The sequence below is a fragment of the Nelusetta ayraudi genome, unplaced genomic scaffold (assembly GCF_046127955.1).
Source record: "Nelusetta ayraudi isolate G7.1 ecotype Tasmania unplaced genomic scaffold, CSIRO-AGI_Nayr_v1 ptg000070l, whole genome shotgun sequence".
NCBI lineage: Eukaryota > Metazoa > Chordata > Actinopteri > Tetraodontiformes > Monacanthidae > Nelusetta > Nelusetta ayraudi.
Window position 1 is genome coordinate 4,612,074 of NW_027466120.1, and position 17,199 is coordinate 4,629,272.

General features: G+C 44.8%; 1 protein-coding gene across 3 annotated transcripts in view; it reads right to left on the minus strand.

Moving 5' to 3' along the window:
* Positions 1 to 3,966: 3,966 nt before the first annotated feature.
* The window catches only part of LOC142898701 (synaptotagmin-2-like), a 64,112-nt gene continuing 50,879 nt past the window's right edge, over positions 3,967 to 17,199 (minus strand). For 2 of the 3 annotated variants that reach the window (XM_076041813.1, XM_076041812.1), the window contains 6 exons: positions 14,173 to 14,310; positions 13,313 to 13,480; positions 11,739 to 11,906; positions 10,400 to 10,517; positions 9,364 to 9,497; positions 3,967 to 7,417 (listed from right to left, as the gene is read on the minus strand). In XM_076041813.1, the coding sequence (XP_075897928.1) occupies positions 7,202 to 7,417; positions 9,364 to 9,497; positions 10,400 to 10,517; positions 11,739 to 11,906; positions 13,313 to 13,480; positions 14,173 to 14,310 (942 nt within the window). In that variant the 3' untranslated portion in view covers positions 3,967 to 7,201. The remainder of the gene's footprint in view (positions 7,418 to 9,363; positions 9,498 to 10,399; positions 10,518 to 11,738; positions 11,907 to 13,312; positions 13,481 to 14,172; positions 14,311 to 17,199) is intronic. The other variant, XM_076041814.1, reaches the window with a different exon arrangement.

A 17,199-nucleotide genomic window follows, 5' to 3' on the forward strand; every position in this document is an offset into this window, starting at 1 on the left:
AAAAGGCAACAATGTTTTTAGTGCTCAGAGTTTCCCTTTGAAAACATCACAGCAGAGTTACTTTAACCGGGCTCACCGTCCCTTCATCGTGAGGAGACATGAAATGAGGCTGCTAACGTCATTATTTTGTGTCTTTTTTTGAGTGTTTGTCACCGTTAAACACTAAAGTTAATGTCAAAACTTATTTTAATGTACCATTGCATGTTTAAAGGCCCACTGTGTCACATCTTAAAGAAACTACTGGCATGACATTGAATTGAAAATACACATGTATGTTTTCAGTTATATAAAGACACTTAAAATAAATTAACTGTTGTTGTTGTTGTTGTTGTTTTAACCCCCTTATAATAGACTCCATTTACATGAAGAGCTGGTCCGTTTGTCAGGAAACCACCACATATCTATACGAGCTCAGAACAAGAATCCGCACCAGCTCTTGTGATTTTAGTCTGGATTTGAGATGAGGTGGTCAGACAAGAGGGATTAACATTAACATTGTTTGCTTTCTCACCATTAGCGGCAACTCAATCTTAACACACTGGCCCTTTAATGTGCGAATCTCCCAGACTCAACATTATTTCAATTCCTTCAGCTTCCACCAGGGCAGTTTTTAAAACGTGACAGGCTATAAATTTCATGTTCATTTGCCACAACCAGTGAAATGCCTGTTTAAATTGCAAATACCTGTTAAATGTTGCAGGTCCATCACACTGTGCAGCATAACATGACACACTCGCACAACGGTTTCCTTGCTCAGCATAATAAAGTGTTGTGTAATTAAGCTGTTTCTGCCGTTGTGTGTCACGCAGAGGGACACACACAGGGAGAGAGAGAGAGTGACAGAGAGAGAGAGAGAGAGAGAGAGAGAGAGCAATCAAAGCTGGCAACAGCCTGCACACAAACACCCAACAAGCCGTGGTAGTTAAAAGGCCTTTATTTCCTATTCTTTTTTTCTCCTTTGTTTTTACAGAACACATATGATAAATTTGTAGTAAGTTATTTGGTTCCCTTGATCATTTTTATTTCAGGATCCCCAACGTTTGTCCACATAAGGGTCAAGAGGAGTTTGTGAGCAACGTTTGTGTCCAGTCAAGGGCTAAAGCATGCGATCCACAGTAGGCACAAGTACTGACATGAACACGCGCACCACGACACTAGACACGTAGTAACACAGCTAGAGGACACAACCTGGCCGTCCTCCGATGCTTTAAAAGATGATGGCGAAGAGAAAAAAGGTGGGGCGGCAGGAGTAGGAGAAGCGGGGGGGGGGGCAGAAAAAGGAAAGAGTCTGGAGAGTACGGCTGCATCGGGGATGAAGGTGGAGGAGGAAGAGGAGAAGGTGGTGGTAGTGGTGGCGGTGGCGGTGGAGCTAAGAGCTCAAGAGGGGAGTTTAGTACGGTCCTGCATGTTTGGCAGTATACAGTGTGTCCATGTTGTAAACATGACGGCCGGCATTCTTTACGCTCAGCAGACAGCAGGTTTTTCCGGAGGGAAGTGCTGCTTCTAGTTCAGCCTAAAGATGGTACACAGCTGGTTACACATAAACAGGACAGAGACACCAACACAAAGCAAATGGCATCCAGCGGAATCACAGTCCCGAACTCGACAGCACAGAAGTACACATCAACACCAAAGGAGGGAAATTAAAAAACAAAACAAAAAAAAGAACTAAACAAAAATATGAAACAAGAGAAACAAAAAGAAAAAGTGTTCATACGTGTGCACGAGGATACAGAGAAGAAAGACGGCGAGCGACAGAGGAGACGAGACGGCGTGGTCCTCGGCTGCCGAGAGGACCCCCCCCCCCACACACCCCCAAATCATTTTGACAAGGTGAGGAACGAGACGTCAAACTCTGGATGTTTTTTTTCCCTTCCAACATCACAGGATTTACCGAAGGAAAGTAAAAAAGACGACAACTTTCCTCGCCCAAAATTAGAACGTCCCTCGACACCGAGACTGCATGTACAGTTGAGCGTCACGGCCAGAACACACACACACAAAAAACGCACATTGAGGAATGAGTAATGCGTCCATGCATGCAGACCTGTACTGTATAATGTCTCTATATATTCTACGTATGCATTATAGTGCTCTGTTTTTTTTTTAATCATCCCGGTATCCCACATCTATATAACACACTCCCTTACCCCCCCACCATAGAAATCAGGTGGTCATGTGACTGTGGCAATTAAAGGTAACGCGTCGAATAACTCGAGCGATCTCGTGTCGGTGTGCTATAAGTGAACGTGCGATCAGACTGACCCAATCGCACGTTCTGGTTGTTTTTTCGACTTTGCAGATTCAAACAGCGCCGACCGAGCGTGGCAGTATGTGTCTGAGACGCACTGGAATCTTTCGCGTTTCTGGAAATGTTTTTTTATTTATTTATTTATTTATTTATTGGTCTCGATCGGTGTCACGGATGGGTGTGGGGGGCAGTGAACACAGATCGTATTGCATCAGGTAAGCGGAGTGTGCGGCGCCGCCCACTTGCGACAGGGCAGTTCGACGGCAGTTTCGGTCGTTTGCGTTATTGTGTGAGAGAAAAACAACGACAGCGGAGGTAAACTTAAGAGCGTAGTTCAAACCACACGGGAAAATAGGCACGGCAGTTTTCATACTCGAGCGGTTCTGTGGGCAGGTATGACAACTGAGTCAGGGGGGGTGATTAGCTTAGCTTAGCATAACTATAATATACTATACTATACTATACCAAAGAGTTTTGAGACTCTAAAGGTGTGTTTAGATTCCTATAATGTATATTTAAAGTGAAGGGTAGAAACAAAAAGTGGATGTTTTGTGCTAAGCTAAGCTAACTGTTGTCAAACCCTCCCCACCCCCCTCTCCGTTGTGTGCGTTTAGCCTATTTCCAAAGATTTGAAACTACTTCTTTGATTGTGTATAATGTGCAGTATATACATGTGTGTATATCTCCCAATGCTTTGTGCCTTGTGTGTTGATGAAAGTCGTGACTCGATGCATCGTGCTATGGGAGGGACTCAGGCCCCAAACTTGGGTACCACTTTAACACTCTCGCTCTGCTTTATGATCCTTAACAGCGTTTAAATTTCTTTGTACTCTGACTTTATGTACTGTATAATTGTTATATAGCGCCGTGGCTTGGAACAGTGTGCTAAATGGAGCAACCAAAGGCAGCAGCTTGAGCCGAACGTCTCCGGCAGTGAATATTCAATGTAGTCATTGTACATTCTGCTGCAAAGCTGGAGGATAGACGGAAACTTGAAGAGTGATCAAGTTCATGAATTGCACTCAGCCCAAGAGAAGAACACTCTGACACACATATATATATATATGTGTATATATATACACACATATATATATATATATATATATATGTATATGTATATAGTATGTGTGTGTATGTGTGTGTATATATATATATATATATGTATATATATGTATATAATCTATAAATATTATTCAGAACCTATAGTGATAATAGATCTATTATTTATACTATTAAAACAAGTTATACATTACGAGTCACTGTACTGTTGAATCGGCTAGCTCTATGGAAGAAGGACATCAAGAGCTCTGAAAGTAGAAAAAGTCACACTCACTCTACTAAACTCACCACTGCTCTCACCGCTCACATGTACAGTAAAATGGATTTTTGCCCTCTTGACGAACAAAGACCTCGGAACGGAATGTCAAAGAGAAACACTGGCCAAAGAAACTCACAGATTTTTTTTTTTTTTTTTCTTGATAGAAATAAACTCTCAGCTGAGCTCCTAAGAGTTAGTGCTTGAGTTTTATGGCTTTAAGTTTTTATCTTATTCATTTCATCTCGTATACACAACACGTATTGTATAATAAACACAGTAAAGGAGACACCGCCGTGAGGGTTTTCAGGTCTTTTAAATAGAAGATTGGAAAGGGAAAAAAGAAAGTTCCACGTATAAGAGGAGAGAAGAAGGGATTCCAAGTTATCAACACTCAATGAATTATTTATCTTTTTGGCCCCTGCAAATACATTTCAAACAAAGATATGATCCAGCAGACTTTGTTCTGGTTTGAGGACTGGCACGTAGAACAACTCCTACAATCCACCTACAGACTGCAGAGCTGCCAGAGCCTCTACTGTCAGAGTGGGACCACAGCAAACGCTATGAGAAAATTATCATCTTGTAGACTTGGAGACCCTCTTCCATCCCAGACATACATACACACACACACACACACGGAGAGACACACAGCCACACACGCGCGCGCGCGCACGCACGCACGCACGCACACACAAAATAAAAAAAACTGAAAAAGAAAAACCCATTAAAATTCATAAACAAGTCAACCGTTGGCCTTCAGAGAAGTGTTGAAGCTAAACAAATGGCAGATTGAACGGTTCCAACGCAAAAATAAATAAATAAATATAGAAATCAATAAAGTCGGACCACAAGGAATTAGATAGCAAGCATGCGGCTACATTTGCATCCTACATGAACTCACACACAGCACTGGACGACACACTTGCTTAAGAATTTCAGGCGTGGAAAGGTTCCTTATTAGCAATATTACTCTAATATCTGTATGACATTCTCTCCAATGACCCTCATGGAAAATAAATACACATTTGTTTCATTTAGAAAATATACAGTGCATTTTTTTCTCGTCTTTTTTTCAACCCCCTTCCGTTGTGTTATTAAAATGACAATGACACCCATTTACGTACACAGATATTTTTGCTTTGTCTCTAAAACATGCTCTTATGTACAGTATTTTCGTATAAACATGCAGTATCAGCGGTGTATGAACTATGTATATAGGCAATAACTACACACCAATGAGTTGCTTGATTGCTTCCATGTTGCCTTTTCTTTAGTGCTGCTTTTTCAACAGAGGAGTAAGATGACGAGAGATAAGGAACAAACGCCTGAAAATGGTTTTAGGTCATATATATATATACATATATATATATATATATATGTATATATTAAAAAAATGAACAAATCAATAAATAATTAGCACATTTTCAGCAGAGACACAAATACAAAGAACACATACAAAAAGTGGCAACCCTGACTTTGTGCTCAGAGCCAGTCCGATCACCTGACACACAACCAGGATCTATTCAAACACATTTTTTTCTCAGGATATTTAGGGCTAATAGTCAGAAACATCACTGTTTTTTTTTCTAACAGAACCAAATTCTTTGCTTGGAGTTGGCATCAGGTGAAAACATCCAATTTTTTTCCCCTCCAGATTACAGTCTGTTTATGTGAGGAGACCACCGGTTGATTACAACTGAACGACATTCAGTCAAAACGTAAAAACACAACAAAGCAAAAACAACGACCCGCAGAGCAGTGGTGTCATGACACCAGCAGATGGAATAATACCCAGTAGTGCAATTAAATTCAACAGTTTGGTAAGCTGTGTATAAAACACACATGGATCAGCGCCTCCTTTCAGACCCTTGCACTCGAGTGTGAAATCCTAATTTCCGCACAGTTAAAACGCGACAAGTGGCTGAGCTGAAACTAAGCAGACATTTAAAGAAGACGGAGAAGAAGAAGAAATGCATGCATGACAAACAAAAAGAAGAGGCAGTGACTGAGAACATAAATAATTAAAGCTCTGGGTTTTCTGAGGGCACCTGAATGTAACATTTGGATCTTTAAAGTGCTTGAGAAATTAAAGTGTGTTAACTTGAATGGAATAGATTATATGTGAAATTAAAAAAATAAATAAATAAATAAAAAATAGTCATAATCATACAGAGGGGAATTAAATGAACGCAGAGAACAACACCACTAACTGAAAGGCGTCCCTGGTAGGTTGGAAATTGCTTATTTTTGTTACTTTGAAGGCTTGTCTCCTTTTATGACTGTAAGACGGTTGTAGGGATTCCTTTGAAGTAAAAACCCTTGTGTGGAGTCCGTGACGGATGGCAGTAGCACTGAACAAGTGAGATACACAACCGGAGGTGCCGGGAGGAGGGGGAGGGGTTTAGGGGTGGTGGGATCAGGAAGGGGGAGCGGGGAGGGGGGGGGGGGGTGGTAGACTGCAGGCAGTAATAGACACTTTGTAAAATATCATGTCATTGGTGGCTGGAATCAGTCTGCTCTAGCTCCTCCCCCTTCTCGATGTTTTTCCGGATGACGGGCGCAGCCTCTTTGCACAGTCCGACAAAATACGTAAGCAGCCCCGCCCCCATCACCCACCCACCCCAACCCCCCCAACCCAACCCAAACTTTGAATCCACCACTCGCACACACCACTAAGAAAATTAGCAATCGAGCTTTCCGCCTCTTTTTGTCGTCGTCGTTTCTCCCTTTTTGTCAACAAGTGGACGATTTGAATACGACCCGTTTAGAAAACAAACAAAATAATCAATACAGAAATAAATGAATTAAAGGCATGGAGCTCCAGTTTCCTCTCAGTGTTCCTGAGACGATGGGCGGGAAGGTCGACTAATTGAAAACAAGGCAGTGTGTCTGTGGGCAACTGGATATGTGCTTATCCCTAAGCGCTACCCGACTCTAGGAATGTACTTCACACCAACAAAATTCGTCTAGAATGACAACTGGCAGGTGTGGAACATGGTGCACAATACACCTAAGGAATGGACCTGCTTGTGTTATTTCTCTATCATATGGCAGTATAAAGCATTTTATTATTAAGCACTACTCTAAGCAGACCGTGTCACTAAAGGGAAAGGGTGAGAATTACAACATGAGTGGACGTTGTCTGTTTTTTTTCCTTTTTTTTTTAAAACTTTTTAATCCCCCTCTACCGCCGGACTCACTGCTGTCGTCTGACTCTCAATAATGGAACAATAACCCCAATACAAAAATAGATCTAAAGGAAATCAACGGAGTATCTGTCCATCCTGCGACTCTTCTTCTTCGTTTTTTTTTTTTCAATGACTTGGATTCGTACAACATGGTGCTTCTTTTTTTTTGTTTGTTTGGTTGTTTGTTTTCTTCAAAATAAACTTCCCATCATGTCGGATGGATGGATGGATGGATCTTTTGGAGGGAGGGAGGTTGGAGGGAGGAAGGGTACGCACAGCTGGGGTGCTATTTTAGAATATATGCTGACATGTGGGACCCCTGGGGAAGGACGGGCGATGCGTGGGTGGGTGGGTAGGTTGGTGGGTGGGTAGGTGGAGGTGGGAGAGGCGGGTGGGGAGGGACGGGGAGAAATGCCTTTTTTTGGGCGGGGGGGGGTGGCAGTTTTACTTCTTGGCTATTATGGCTGCGACGGCGGCGTCCACCTCCTCCTCCGGCTGCAGTGGATGCCACTGGGCGATGGGGCGGCGGGGGTTGGCCAGCATGTCGGACCAGTGTTTGAGCCCCGCCCCCGTGGCCTTGCTGCCCACCAGGGTCTTCCCAATGGCGTCGTTCTTGCCAATCTTGTCGTAATCCAGCACCGTGATCACGGCTTGGATTTTCTGCAAAAGGGGGGCAGGAGACAGCGAGAATTACACCGGGGCTTCACCACGGCCCGGCCAGCGGTGTGGACGTGAGGCGTTGGGGTCTGGTGGAGGTGCTCCACATTTGAACCAATTTCAGATTGTTCATTGTTTCTTGTTGATCCCCATGAGTCACTGCCTCAGTTATAGCTGCATTTCCATTAGCCCTAGAATTGCGCAAAACCTAAATATCGCAATAAAAAACTGGGAATGGAAACACCGAAACTTCAGAAAAAAACTCTCAAATAAAATCTCAATAAAAAATGGCCTCACGTGGCTATTTATCGATAAAACAGACCACTCAGCCTTATGTTTACAGTCTCCTGCAAAAAAAAAAAGACACTCGCTGTGAACACTAGTTACGCCTTCCCTCACGGTTGGAAGAACATGAGCGTGAGGTGTTCACTAACCTGCAACAAGTATTAGTCAAGCCTCATTTTGCATTGCAGTGTGCTTTTCGCACACAACTTTCTGCAGCAGGCAGCAGAAGGAAAACAATGGAATGTTCTCATCCCGGCAGCTGTTATTGTGAGAGCCGGTGAAGTGAAGCTGGCCGGCCCTGGGTCCTTTAATGCAGGGGTGTTCCAGCTGATGCTGAACATTACCCAATGTTTGTCCAGGCAGTGGTCCCATGCGGCGCCTGGTGTTGTGAGCGCCTGAGGGTTTTTTCGTGTGGGCGGCGAGAACTCGGCTCCTGCTGCCATCTCCGCTTGAGCCAGAATCGTTCTTTGTTGCGCATGTTTATTCTTATTTTTTTTTTTTTTTTGCAAACAGCAAATGTGCTCATGTATTGATTCCAATGTTGTGCACTCGCTTTCATTTGTTTAATAAAATCTGTTTGTTTGAAACAGATTTTGTACATCTGCATGAAGAATAAAGTGAAAAATGAATCAGTCTGCTCCAGAGAGAAGGAGCTTTGCACACAAGCATTGTAAGATCATTTCATTTTATAGAATTCCTCTTGAGTTCCCTTCTTCTGAGATTATTATAGTGAAAATAATATAGATTACTTTAAATCCCAAAATAAAACACACAGGGTATCCCTGCATTGACCCCCTAACGAGACCAGAGTTTCTACTTAGAATTAAAGGTCTTCTCATTGGACAGTTGCAAGGTCACTGAAGCCCAGATGTGTTTGTCATCTATACGTATGCGTCCTTTTGAGAAACTATAAAGCGAGTCGGAGAAAAATGGTCCTTTTTGTGAGATCCAAACCACCTTTTGTGGTTGCACACTGACTATTTACTGCCGGATGACAGTTTAGCTTTTTGGAAAAATGCGCCAGAGCGTTTTATGGTCAGCAGGAGGCAACACACTGCCAAATAGCCACAGGTTGAATCTTGCCATTTTTCAAAAAGACGCTGCAGTGGCTAATATCTCTTCCTCTGTCCGCTAGCGAGCTGAGGAAAACATTTTCTCCCGGCACAACCGCCGTGGCTCAGCCCGTCGCAGGAAAACATCGAGGTGAAGGCCGCCACTGGCCGGAGACTGAACTTTTCAGCAAGCTCTGATGACTGACGTCGTGCTTTTGCTCGGCAGCTCTTTAAATCGTGCTTAATGAAGTGGCAATTTATCAAATATTTATAATAAACACAGGGTTCGATGGCGGTTGTCACCCTCAGCGACAGACCATCCAAATGCCATTAATCATGTTTGCACTAAATGAAGGAGAACTGGGGAGCGAGGCGGCAGACCATTTGTCTTTCATGTTTATACAATAACGTCTAAGGAACTGATGGATATTATTATTTTTTTAAGACAATCAATTCCATTTTTCTTATATTACTCGGTCTGATGATGGATTGCTCGCCAGGTAACGCCAGCTATGTGTGTGGAAGTGACTGTGAAGCAGCGACCAACGACTACTTCTCAGTTAGGTCAGGTATTTTCTACCAAATCTTTTTGCACCGTACCGACGTCCGTACCTGCATTTGCTCGAGCGGAATCTCAAAGCTGAAGGACTCGTTGTAGTACGGATTCAAAGTGTTCTTCTTCACCGTCGTCTTCTTCTTCTTCAGCCTCTTTCCGTTCTGCAGCAGGTTAATCTTCACGTAGGGATCTGAAGGAGGGAGGAGGGGGAAATTGATCTGGTTAAAGGTCGCGTGCAGTTACAGCTGCAGTGCCCAGGCTCACCAACAGATGGGGCCAGCGCTGAAGCCGGTGATTATTGCATGTTTAGCGCTGCAGTGCCATACTGGCTGAGCTCGCAAGCCGCCCACCCTCCCCCAACCCCCGTGCCACTGCAGTCCTCCTGCCAGCATCCACAGTTTACATCTGGATGAACAGGGTTTTCATTTCACCGAGAGCCAAACATGGCAAGAGGACGCAGCTTGAGGAGGACGTTCAGGAGGAGCAACGTCACGCAGAGAGCACTCCCACCGCTGCTCTGTGGGGGAACACACTCTACACCTTCTGGGCAACCGGCCTGGCCAAGAAGGTGGTCAGCTGTCCTCTTCTCACATTGGAAAAAGCTGCACTGTTCCTGTTCTGCCGTCTCGAAAAGAGCTCAGAACGTTAACAAAGGACACTTTGCACCCCGGACGCTGCCTGTTAGGACTGCTGCCATCAGAGAGGTGCTACAGCGTTTGTCGAGACGAGGACAAAGTGCTGAGTGTGGCAACAATAACAACACTCAACCAGCAGAAACACAATCCAAGGTGCAACCCATGGTCCGGGTGGAATGAGTGACGGCGGAGTTGACGGGGAACGCTAGTTGCTTGCAGTATGAGAAGGACATGATCAGGAAGGAGCACACCAGAGGGACAGCACTTAATCAGATGTTGAGGAGATAAAGCCATTAGATGGTTTGAACATGGACAAAGTGGAGACAGTGAATATCTGGGTAAAATGATGCTGATGTTGGATTGGATGCCCCTTTTCATTTTATTTTTACATGTTACTCCTGACAAACGAGGATTAGTGGATCTGGGAAGGCAGCGTGTGACCCTTGGTTGTACGTACCTGACAGTCCTCCCACATCCATTTTCTTCAGGTTCTTGGCCTCCAGGATGCAGATGGTGAGTTTGCCAGCGGTGGGGACGTAACGCAGAGAGATGCAAATGTCACCCAGCTTCTCCGGCTGTGGGCAAAAAAAATATCAGCGGGGGTCACTTACTGGATGACTGCGAGGAAGCACGCAACATCTCTCACGTACGACACATTTGCACATGCAGGAAAAAATGTAATATTGACTTTAAAATTGACAGAGAAGGGTTGTTTGTTTGTTTTTCATAATTGATTTTAACGTTGCAGCAGTAATTTCAGGTTTTCTTTCACCTAGATTGTAATTAATCCATGGGGTTCTCTCAGTGGATATCTGCTTTTTCGTATTCAGGTGGAAAAACACATTACAGACTGCGTGTATCTAAAGGACAAACAGGAAGGGCCTTCAGCACTCGGCTTTCAGTAACAGACAAAAACGTGGCCTTGAACAGATGGCTGTTATTATATTGTGTCCTTCGCCATGAAAGGGGGTTTGATGCTTTGTACAGTGGATAACCTGATCATTAAATCTAGCCACAGATGCATTTGATACAACATGTTAGATTTCTTTATTGTGCATGGAAAGGGAAAAGGTTTTTTATGGCACATAATAGCAGATGTAAATGTATTGTGCAATACCGAATACATGTCTGCAAGCTAGGGGGAGGAAGAAGCTGCAGAGACTTTGCATGTTTATAGTGTAGCTTGTGATCCACTTTTGAATCCACTCAATCCACTCGGTAATTGTTATTCTAGTACTGGTATCTGAAACATCAATTGTTGTAATATGTCAACAGAAAATAGCTTCATGCCAGACAGCACTTTATATTTATAATCTTCTATTTCTCAGTGTCCCTATGACTGTAGTGGCACTGTGGATGGTGGTGGCTGTTGAAATGGAATGAAATGTTTGCGCTGCTCAAATGAGTAACATTCCATAGTACTGACATATAATGACAATAAATCATTTATCATTGTCATTCATCATTATACCAGCAGTCTTGTGTAGTAAAACTCCTTCCGGATATTACTCACACAGTTGAGTGTAAAACTCATATCAAGACTTGATGAAGCTTTTGGAAAGCTTTAATTTCATCTAACAATCTTCAATTTGTTACACTGTCGTCTGAGATTCCACTATTGTCAAAAGCAACAACAGCATACTCTTGAGGGAGCTACATTACAAGTGTGTGATGATCCTGAAAGCGCTGAATATTTTGCTGTTGGTTTATAAAATGTCCTTGGGCTAAAAAAACAAAAACACATCTGGGAGAATATGTTTGTGCGACAATTTCAGAGAAGACACTTTGGCACTCACCTCTTCCTGATCTGCACTGTCCAGGTCCCTCCACTCCTCGATTGGCTTGGCAAGGTCAAGGGTGTTCATGGGGATTTTGATCTCGCCAATGACGTCATGTTTGGAGAAGCGATCAAAGTCGTACACCGACATCACCAGGGTCTTGCCCCCCATTTCTTGGAATGGAATCTGGAGGGCAGGAAGCAGTGTTTCCCTTTAACGCCCCGGTCGGGAATGATTTGACAATTAGCACGCCATGCAGTGGAGGCCGGACAAGAGCTGTACAGCGGCACACGCTGCGACCTTCGCCTGGAGCTCACAAATGCCTCCCTTAATGACATGCAGCCTCAGCAGTCTGACTTTGACGAGGATAAACAATGTGATTTTTCTCTCTCTCTCTCTCTATAGAACTGTGTCAGCTGGCAAGGTGGTCCAGAGGTGGCACTCCCCTTTAATTTGATTCTCTAACACGTCCTCCTTGTGTCCGCTCCTCTGTTTTAAGTCAAGCTAATTAGAATTCTGCCTGCTACAGTCCATCCATACATCCATCCATCCACCCATCCATCCATCCATCCATCCATCCATCCACCCACCCACCCGTCCATCCATCCATCCGTCCAGAATCCACAAAGAATTGCAGACAGATTTTTAGAACCGACCAATAAAAACAGAGACTTTGGCTAAACATGGAATATCCTCAAATTGGACATTATTTTTGCCAGAAATTCTCTGATGGTCACTCCCACTCCCAGTATGATTTTCCACCTCCACCAAAACACAGACTTGAGACCTGTTTCCAGCCAACTCCTGTGCGTCAGGGTAATTGTCGTCTTTGGCCAATTCTTTCAGCACAATGCTGATAGGAAACGTGTAGGATAGCAGCAAAGACCTTGCATTCCAAAGCCCATGGAAAACAAAACAAGGAAGCGGAGTGTAAATGGTAAAATTATATTCATAATAATAATAATAATAATAATTGAATTATAGTAGGTGGAAAAGAACAATTTGCAAAAAAAAATATGAATCAGACTTTTTAAAGCTCTATCCATCCAGATATTCTTTTCATATGAGAGATTATACTGCACTTAGGGCCACAGAGATATGGAGCTTATCAAGCTCCGATAAGATGTAGGCAAAGACAAATCCCAGTTCCAACACAGAGACTCACTCGCACCTGTGAACAAGAGACATAGGTCCATTCACCAAATGTGCATCAGTTTCAAAGCCAGAGTACCCAGGAGAACAAGGTCAGACTCAGTTAAAGATTAAGTCCCACTGATTGTCGTATCCCAAAGGAATACTGAGTGCCGAGCAGGGAGGCAATGGGACTCATTTTTAAAGTCTTTGGTATGACACAGTCCAGGATTGAACCCACGACCTCCCAGTCACAGGACGGACCCTCTAACGATCAGCCACTGGGCTTGTAGAACATGCAAACTCCACATGGAGGGCCACAGCCCATCCACTGAAGCAAAAGGAAAAAGCAAAGGAGAGATTCTGCACTGTTAAAAGAACTCATCAAACGGCTTCACGTCCGCGGTGCTTTAGTAAGTCATAAAGAAAAGAGTGAGCATTGGCTCTTTTTCTCAGCTCACCTTGAAAGTGAAAGACTCGTTGAAGACGGGGTTGAGAGTTTTCTTGTGAACCTTCGTGTCAAACTTCTTCTTCTTGTCGGGGAGGACAAAGACCTTGACGTAGGGGTCGGACGTGCCGCCGCTGTCCATGGAGAGGAGGTCGGCCGCTTGCAGGATCCCGACGGCAAGCTGGAAAGGAAGAACACGGTTCAATGTTCAGTCAACAGTTTCCCCTCACTGCCAACCAAACGCACGAAAATCCTTCTCCACGCTCTTAGATGCCCAATATTTTCCTGTTAATTACCAAAGGAAAAAAGACCCAGAAGGAAAGCGCAGATCCGCTTGCATGCTCACTACAATGTGTAAAATTTGGCCTGATTTACGATTTTTAGATTGGTAGAAGCTTAATATACTACCCATAAATACATTAATAAAAGTGTATACTCGCAGTACAATATAAGTGATTTGGTTTTCATACCCTGAGAGCCGTTCTTATTTATATATAAGAATATAAATATAGCAAGGGTCTTGCTCCCAGTTAGCAGCCATCAAGCACCTCCATATTTCTAAGGAAGCCCGGTGTAGACAATCCGGCCCGCCTGACTCGCTTAGAGTGAACGCTTGCATCCACAAATAAACCAAAAAAGAAGGTCGATCAGGTATCCAGGTTTATGTGCGCAGTCCACCATAGCTCACTGGCAAGCTCAGGTGAGGGAGGGTGAGAGGGTGAGCACTGCAATCTAAAATGTAACCACTTGATGTCGCTGTTTCTTCTCAAAACTTCCAGATATTACACACTTAACCTTGAAGCGCTGACAGGCATTTCTCTTTGATGTGTCTCATGTCAAAAAAAACAAAAAAACACTTGTTTTTTCGCTCGCCTTGTTCTCCTGGAAGTCATAATCGATGGAGTACTGCAGCTTGCCCAGCTTCTCCTTCTCCTTCACCTCCTCCTCCTTCTCGTCTCCGGTCAGGCCGGGCTCCACGTCGTCCTCCTCGTCGTCGTCATCCTGTTGTTTCTGTGGACACAAAGGGGGGTCGGGGGAGGGGGAGGCAGGGCCGGGCGGCAGAGGGAGGGGTGAGTCGGGCGGCTATGGGGCGAGGGCGCTGCTGAACACCCGTCAGCAGTCAGGTTAGTTTACAGCACCTACCTGCCACTTACCCCCACCTCAACCCCGGTGTTACTAGTGCATTCTGTTCATCGATGACCACGGTTGCAACCTGACTTGATTTCACTTCACTTCTTGGGTGACACCATTTGCTGTTTTCAAACTTTCCTCTTTTTTTTTTTTTTTATTCATTCAGCATCGGGGCAATGTTTTTGCGGAAAGCACATTTTGTTTCTTTTTTTTCACTAAATTAGAAAAGTGAGGGTGACTAAAAAGAGGTCAGGAAAGAAAAGAGGGGCACACAGAAACACGAAGTGACACTCTGGTTTGTTGCAGCCAACCACCTTCCACCACCTTCTCTCTGACACATTAAAGATCCCATATTGGACAGATCTCCCCCCCCCCAATCTTAGACTCCAGTGGAGCGGCATCGCTTGATTAATTACCCTGGAAACAGATTTTTAGCCCTCTGTTTACAGCCCCATGCCGCATGCTAGATGTTAGCATCCTGCTAAAACCGACGTGCTAAAGCGGGACCTTCCACACGTTTGGCACTACAGACAGAAGCAAGACGAACGCGAGGCAGTCTCAAGAACGAAGCTGTAACATAAAGGGAGGAATTGTGCCATTTGTGACATCACAAAGGGCTGATTTCCAAAGCGGTCATTTCATTTTCGCATTATAAATCTGGCGTGGGCAAAACATGTAAATGTTGTTATCATTATTGTTGTGATTCACTTTTTTGCCGACTGTGATTGAAAAATTCCTAGTGGCAGACCAAAGTAATGCGACGGCGCCAGAAAATGTTTGAGCGATGCATGAGCGACTGCAGCGCTGTTAAGCAGGCAGCCACAATAACGTGAGTCATACAAACTGAGTCACGTTAAACTCGCTATTTTTTCCCCCGTTGAAACGTGACCGTCGGGGACGAGAAGAAGGCCGAGCTATCCCGTCACGGCCAAGCATGACAGAAAACGCTGCAGTGCGGGACTCGCTGCTACTCTTCCCGCCCTGTTTGCACGGGCTGTCACGAGGAGCGCCGCGTCCTCGATGACTGGAATCTGAAGGACGGCGCTGAGAGTTAAACGCCAACGCGGGCGCCGCTGACACTTTTTGTCTCGGCAAACGCTCTGGAAACGTGCGAACGACGAGATCCTCTTGACTCAGAGCCTCGGCTGCCTGACAAACAGCTTCACGTCGAGCAGACCGTCGGAACTCAGCGGCGTCTGGACAGGCGAGGCAAGTCAAGCAAATGCGTACATTAAACTATCGTTGGCTAATTTAATTAATGTGCAATTATCTTATGGGCGTCCACGTGGGCTGTTGATTATGAGCGGAAACAATATCCCGCAGTGTTGCTGACAGTTCCAGCGCTTATCAGGGCTCGATGACGACGATAAAAGTCAAAGCCCTGCCTTATCATCCGTCCGCACTCGGTGACTCCGCAGTCCTGCAACTCTTCAGCGAGGGGACATGACTAATCGAGTGCGAGCATGAATATTTCAGTAAACTTTAGGCTCCGGATGCTTCGTTAAACTGGATAATATCGCGGCGTGTCCTACTTTCCTATGGCTGTCTTCTTGATAAAACACTGATGTCTTGGAGGGTCCAGCCACTCACTGATGAGCTGGAAGAGGAACAGGGCAGGCACCGTACACACACACACACACACACACACACACACGCACGCACGCACGCACGCACGCACGCACGCACGCACGCGCGCACGCACGCACGCGCGCACGCACGCACGCACACACGCACGCACGCACAAGTACACTCAGGAACACACGAATAATGCACACACCATACGCCCCCGTGTACTCTCGCACGCACACTTTTGCTTCCATGCAGGCTCTCATGCGTGCTTGGCACACACTTTTCCCACTGCAACCGACCCACACACACACACACACACACACATACATACACACACTCACACACTCACTCACACACTCACTCTTCCATACAAGGCATTCCCTCTCTGCTGTGGTAAATGCTCTTCATTCAAGCATGCCAGACCACACAATGCAGGATCCGATTTACTTTTTGATGGCAAATGTATATATATTGAAAAAAAAGGAATTACCTTTTTCCTGAGAACTGTGTCAAAATGTGTTTTTTGTGGAGGAGGGGCATTATTTTTTTTTGTTCAGTTTTGTTTTTTTGTACCATTGTTTCGAGCGAAAAGAAGGATCATGCTATACTGAGAATTTGCACTTGTTCCCAAAACGTCCAGCAGGGGGGCCCCCCGAGATGAAGATGTGGTGTGCCTGAATTTTTGCCCTTTGGTCAACTCAGCCGAGGAGTTGCCGACTCAGCGAGGAGGCTTTTGTTCAATCTTGAGATTCTAGCTTGAACATCTCGTAGCGACTGAAATCAGGCCTCAGCGGTTGACTAAACGCGGGCAAACATTCTGGCCCACCACACTTCCTCAGTGAGACCCGGGTGCCTCGGGAAGAGAGGAGAGGAGAAGAGAAGAAAAGGTCATCCTGTCACCTATATGTCAGCAGCATGGGTCATCCAGGAAAGTTACTCTCAAGTCAAGTTGTGGCCATTCAATGGTACCTACTGCAAGGGCGTGTGCTGGTCTTTGCCAAGAGATACCGACGGCTTTACCTGTCGTGGAACTCTGAATGTGTTTGCACGTGTGGCGCAGGGGAGGAAAAAAGGAGGACAGTTCCAGAATCCATTTGAATGTTTCTCCATTCAGAGAGGAAATATTTGTTGGTTTGTTTGTTTTTTAATTATTATTGTTGTTAGTGAGGGCCTGTGATGGTGGAAACATGGCCAAAGCTC